Genomic DNA, 6901 nt, shown 5'->3' with positions numbered 1-6901 from the left:
GTAAAAGTGGATTCGGTTATTGATATAATTTAGAGTAGTATCACGAACGTGGAAGAAGATAACCGTTATGAACCGATAATCGAATCGGACCACGACATATTATTGGCGCAGTCGGTAGGATTATTCTGAGTAATGAGAATAATATTTATTTATTTATCTTTGTAATATCAGTAAGTAATAAGAAAGAGATTACTTGTTTTGTGAATTATGCTTAGAATTAATCAATTTCAATCAATCCCAATCGATTCATTTTATCCCAAGTTTTCTCAGATTTCTTGAGCAAATTGATCCTGAATTTTTCTTGAAGTTAGGGTCTAATTCTGACCCATTAACCCACTATAGTAGATTTGTTTTTCAAGGATTTTCTGGAAACTCAAATAAGTCAAATTTCTACTTACTTTGATTTACTAAAGATTCATTTTAAAATTGGGATAATTCAAATGCTGTTTTGATAGAATCATGCCAAAATAAAAACACTATTGTCCACTTTTTAAAGAAATGTAGTGGTGAATACAAGAACACAAGTGTCAGTCGAGCCATGAACCATGAACTGTGAACCATGAACCAACAAGGTATAACATTTATTTTTCTTAAATTTATCAAAAATTATATAAAACTATACAATTTCATTATATTCAGTTTACACCTGAAGTTTTAATTCTGTGTTTTTTCATAAAGATTAAAATTTATCAAATAAATATTATTTTTATTTAAAGTAGTATAAGAATTGAAAATTTTATCCGAATAAAATAAGAAGATAAATGAATTAAACTAAAGAATTGAGAAAAAGCAGTGAATAAACAACTAACTTTTCGAGGAAGTACTTGAAAGACAAATTATAAAAGAATGAAACCACTATCAACCAGTATGGATCTACTCGAAAACATTAGGCATTCAGAAGAATTCTACAAAGCACATGTATGTAAAAGCAATTTTAATTATGAAGAAGTTAAAATTTGAAATTATGTAGGTGATAATTATGTAGGAAATTCGTATAAAACGAACAAAATGTTTAACACTTGTAAAAGCTTGAATCCATACTCGAGGAATATCATCTCGGACAGAGCATTCTGAACTAGCAAGTTCAGACAACTGTTCATTCTGAACAAGAGAAGACAACAACTTTCTCAACTGTGTAAGAATTGAGAGTAAGAATAAAGAAAAAATGAGAACAACAGGAAAGACGAGTTATTTTTCAAATAATTGATTTTCAAAAAAAAAAAAAAGAGTTCCTCGTTTCCTGGAATTTTGTTTTTTTTTTTTTTTTGGGGGAGGGGGAATTTTATTTAGCAAATAGAAAAACCAATGTTGACAATTTTCTACCGGAAATTTAAACTTGATGGTTTTTGTTTTTTTTTTTTTTTTTTTTTTTTGGGACAATTTTTTTTATATATTTTTTTTTATTTTATTTTGATGTATTGGAAAAATTTGAAATGTATTGAAAATTAATTTGAGTAATGGAGCGTAACATAACGTTATTTCTTTAGGGAAAATGTTTATGAAAGTTTTAAATTTTTGAAATTTTGAATCTGAAATTAACCGCCCCCCCAATATATTGCATATGCATTAGTTTTTGATCTCTGTTAACATGTTTTGAAACCCTATTTTTACCCAAAGACAAAATTTTCTCTTTAATGAATATTTAAAAAAAAATGAAAAATTACTAAGTAACTTAAAACTTGTAGAACTACATACTTTAATATTCCTATTTATTTTTATTAATTATTAATTTTTTTTTTTTTTTTTATAGATTGTCTTCACCTGCAATTGTACAGAGATAGCAGAGATCGTTATAAACAAGGACAAACAAAAGCTTCGTTATCATTGCAACATTTTTTGGGAGTTGAAACGGGTTTTACTCTAGACAAGGAATCTAACACAATAGCGATAATATGTCAAGATGTAACGGTTGTCCTAGCTTTCGACACTCGCGAAAGATTGATTCAATGGCAAGTTAAAATTTCCTGTAATTTGGGAGAAGATCAACAGTTTTTAGTTTTGGTATCCCAAGCACCATCAAAAGCGAAAATATCAACCGGACCCGCGAGACTCCATGTTCAAGAATTGAAATTTAGCATGACGTCGGGAGTACCACCTCGTTTAATTGGTTTTTGGGAAATCGGTCATTTGAGACGTTATGGAGTTGTTGAAGGAAGATTTTGCTTCGAGGGTGGTTCCCGATGTGGGAAAGGCGAAGGATTGTACGTTGTTGTGACGGATCAAGGTGCAGAAATCACGCGAACTTTACAAATGGCCGCACAGGGAAAATTAACGTCCCGACGCCGTCAAGTTGTTCGAAAAACTTCTGTGACCGATAGCCCGAGAAAATTACTTCATTCCAGACAAGAAAATCGAGTTCCCGATAACGTAAATGATAATCATAATGATTTCAACGATGGTGATTTACATAATCAGGCAGAGCAAAACGGCTCGCCTTATTGGTCTATAGAATCCAGACCCACGGATCTCGATAGTAATTACGGTTGTGGAGACACGGCTTCCGTCCATATGCATCAGGATAATGCTTGGCCCCACTCTAATGAAAAAGGTTTACCTCCTTCTTTGGAGAGATGCGTTAGTTGCATCAGCAAGTTAGGCGCTCCGACTTTATCACGTTCCTCTACTGCTAATACGTCCACACTATTTAATCCGGCTTGGACAATGGAACCTATTCCAGTTTGTTCTCATCAAAATCCTGTTTGGGCATCGGGAAGCGATCGTGCATCGGTTTCTTCTCACGGTACGGGGAGCAGTGGAAATTCTGAATACTCCGTGGCAAGACACTTTTGTGAGAAACAGATAGATAATAGAAATACAACACAGATTTGTCCTCCGTTGCCTCCGAAAGTAATAAATTCCGCAGTCTCACAAACGTCGTCTACTTGTAACTGCACCCCTCCGAACAGGCCTCCAAAACCTGTTAAAGAAGCATTAAATACAATGTCTCCGAGTAGGAAAAAAATCAAAAAACCTCCGATGCCCTTACCCGAAAAGCCTAAACCGGAAAACGAATCGCCTGGACCCTATGAAAATTATGATACGCCTAAAAATATATCAAATATATGCGACAAACAACCACTACACGATCCAAGCAATAGATTATCGATGTCTCCGACGCCGTGCGAACATTACGACACTCCGAGAAACATAAAAGAAATAATGAGTGCCAATGAGGTGAACAATTATGGGAATTACGACATTCCACCTCCGGCCAAAACAATTCGAAAACCTTGCGGCTGTGTTGTAACTTTTGCAAGACAAGCGACGGATTCTGACAAGAAATCCGAGTGTCCTTGTCAAAGAGTTCTCTGTTGGGCTGAAAACTGGATGATACTTCCATATTGCAGAAGGGGTCACGGAATAGATAATAATTCAGTACCCATTCATAAAGTGAAATTAAGCGGAGAGGGAAAAATGCCTGTGGTAAATCCTAGTGGAGAATTGGCCATCTACGCAACAATCGATAAAGCAAAAAAATTAAATAGAAAATTGGTTGATGAAGAGGAAAGCTCTAACAAGCAGAAAATGAATTATGAAAATATAATAATACCGAATAAGGAATGTGATGAAAAAATATCAACAAATTATGAAAACATAGAATTTGCTCAGTCGTTAGTTTTTTATGAAAATTCGAAAGACCTCATACACAAAATCGGAATAAGTCAAGAAGAATTAGAAAAATTGAGTGAAAACGTAGAAAAAGAAAGTGAAGTGACTTTTTCACTAAATAACGGCGTAAAAGTTTGTAATAAGTGCGGTCATGCTTGTGAGACGAATCCGGACAAAAAAGACGATAAACCCCCGACAACAAAAATTAACGTGGAACAAGAAAATTATTTAGTAATGAATTCTTTTAAAGAAGAAAACAATGCCTTTGAAAAACAAAAACCTGTTCAATCCAATTTCCCCGGGTATTTGCCAATGTTTCCAGGTAATAAAGCGGAACTTATTAAGCTTTTGGGTGACAGAGGATTTCCTGTTGAAAAGTCTGCCAGTGTAACTAGTCTGCCAATTATTCAAAAAGGAAAGAAAAGATCTGAATCGGAAGTTAGAGTTCCAGGTTCGGCGATGATGATTGCACCTTCGGGTAATCTTCACACTAGACGAATTATCGATGTTGATGACGATAGAAAAAAATTAGTTACAAGGAGGAGATCGAGTTCGGCAGATTCGTCCAGATATCTCGAAGATTACGATGAAACGGAATCGAGGTGCAGTTCTTTATCTTCTCCGTGCAAAATACCAAACGCTAAATTAAAAGCAACATCAAATTCTTTGACATCATTGCCTTACCAAAGTCCGAAAAAAGAATTAAATGATAAAAATAAAGATGGAACTGACGTTGCTGAAGAAGACTTATGTGAAAGAACAATCATTGAAAATGGAATCGCGAACGAAGAAGACTGCAGCAGTTCTGGTTCATTACAAACGTTAGTGCACGAGAGTTTAAAAGAAGGTGCGACTTCAAATGCCGTATACATTCGACGTTCTTCCAGTGTTCCCTGCAAAGCTGGAAATAATAGAGACAGTTCTAGTTCAAACGATTCCGGCGTATCGACGGGATCACTAAAACAGAGAGGAGATTTTGAATTCGAACTACCCCTCACGACTGCCATGTCAACGAAAAGACATCAAACCGTTGCTCAAAAACATTTAGGAAACGGGTGTCTCCACGCTTCACTTCCTCGCAGATCAAAATCGTCGGATCCGTTGCGGGAGCTCAGTTTTCAATTTCAAATGACAAAAATCCCAGCAAAATCATCTTCGGCGGAAGCGGAGGTTCCCGTTTGTACGACAAAAAAAGGTAATTCAAATACAAAGATAAAAATATTCATTCAAGATGTGTTTAATTTAAAAAAAAAAATATATTTTTAGGTTATTTTAGTCCAAATGAGGGTGTTCAAGTACCGTACATGGACTCCAGAAGCACAAGCAGCGGAACTTCCGATATGTCGGATTACATAGAAACTCTTTCGTTGTCTTCCCACAGTTCTTCGGATGCTCCCGATTCGTTTCCAAGGTGACAACCATTTTAAATAAGTTTATCTTATCATATTATTAATTATTAATAAACACTATATATATATATATAAATTTTTAGAATATCAAGAATAGCCGCAACAACTCTTAGACCACGTTCGGGTAACGAATATCATAAAATCGATCGCTCAATATTAAATGGAGAATTTGTTAAAGTAAGTCCACGTTTCCTTTTTATTTATTTATTTTTTTCTAAAATTAATAATAAATTATTTAAACTAAATTGTGATTTAATTTTTTTTAATTCGCAGAAAGGACATTATGCAAATATAGGTCCACTTCCAGAAAAGGCTGAATCCCCATCGCCCGGTTACATGAGTAGTTCACCTGCACACGAAGTGCAATACACGGACTTTTAAGTTCTCTTTAATTCTAGTCGTACATTTCATTTTTTTAATATTGTGGTAAACTATTTATATATTTTATATATATATATATACTTTCGAAAACGTTTCCCCCCTTCCTTTTTTCCCTCCTTCCTCCCTCCCCATTTATCCGTCGTTTTTATATATATTTTTTTCTTTTAGGATTATCAAATGAAAAATTCCAAAAATTGGTATTTTGTGTTGTTCTGTGATTTTTTGTTTTTTTTTTTTTTTCATTTTATTTTACTTTACTTTTTTTATAGTTTATTATTATTATTACTATTATTATTAATTTCAAAAAAGAAAAAAACTATTCAATTCTGTGTAAAAAAAGTTACTTTGTAATTAAGTATAAGGTTAGATGTTTAAAAAAAGTAAATAATTCAATTAATAATTAATTATTATTATTATTATTATCACGAGTAAAATTTTGTGATATTTTATGTGCTCTACAATCAAAAATCAATAATTTTTTCTCATAGAATGCAGTAAAAAGCAATAAGATTGTTCATTATGTGATTTTTTTTCTTTTTCTCACTCTTTTAATTAATATTTTATTAACAAAATATGATAAAACACTTTAAAATATTACATATTTTGTCTGTATATTATTACTCGATCTATTTAAATAACAATTATTGATTATTTTAATATAATATTAATTACAATCATCATGTTAAAATTACACAGAATAATTGATTTTAAAAGTGCATTTATAATTAAATTAATTTTTTCTCATTCATTAAAAAAAAAAAAGAAGTTAATTTTATAGTAATAATAATAATAATAATATTATAAATTATTTTTTATTTTAAATGCACTTTATAATCAATGATTTAAAATTTTTAATAATAAATATCTTATTCTCACAATATACATATTTAAAAAAAAAAAAAAATTATTGTATGCATTATATTTTAAATGTAATTCATATTTAATATAAAAATTTTTTTTTGTAATTATAACAATTGTTTTTTTTATGCCCTTACACACAAATAAATATATATATTGTCATGGTCCGATTCTTAAATTAATTAATTAATTAAATACGTTAATAGACAAACTTAAGATAAAACGAGGTACAGAGTAACATAAAATTCAAAAAATGGTTATTTATCAATTATACAAATATATATACACGAGTGTATGACAAATTGCATAACCCATTTTTCTAAGGATTTCCAATTTTTTCCACTAAAAACAGCGAAAAATTTGGTCTGATGTATCAGAAAAACATAATACCCAAGGAGGTCTAAAGTAAAGTTGAATTCAAGTAAATTGCAACAATGTGAATTTCCCCTCTCAGTAAATTGCAACATTGGATTCCCGCTTGTAAACAAGTAATGGCTGCCCCCATAAAATGTAAATAAACAATGGATTCCCGTTTAAAATAAACGTATACACTGGATTCCCGACTAAAATCATAATTTTACAGTAAAAATATCGAAAAATTTGACATAATTTTACAGTATTTGAAAAATATTGAAAAATGTATC

At 31.6% G+C, this 6901-nt stretch overlaps 1 protein-coding gene across 1 annotated transcript; it reads left to right on the top strand.

Annotated features, from left to right (window-relative positions):
• Positions 1-1457: 1457 nt before the first annotated feature.
• Phum_PHUM332130 (uncharacterized protein) lies at positions 1458-5399 on the top strand (the record flags this gene model as incomplete). The annotated part of the gene is made up of 5 exons (XM_002427549.1): positions 1458-1474; positions 1776-4804; positions 4906-5020; positions 5111-5195; positions 5292-5399. 5 exons carry the CDS (start codon positions 1458-1460, stop codon positions 5397-5399), a joined length of 3354 nt encoding a protein of 1117 aa, XP_002427594.1.
• Between the last annotated feature and the right edge of the window lie 1502 nt (positions 5400-6901).

This window comes from Pediculus humanus, genomic scaffold, assembly GCF_000006295.1.
Source record: "Pediculus humanus corporis 1103172107737 genomic scaffold, whole genome shotgun sequence".
Lineage (NCBI taxonomy): Eukaryota > Metazoa > Arthropoda > Insecta > Psocodea > Pediculidae > Pediculus > Pediculus humanus.
This window is presented reverse-complemented; position numbering and strand designations above follow the sequence as displayed.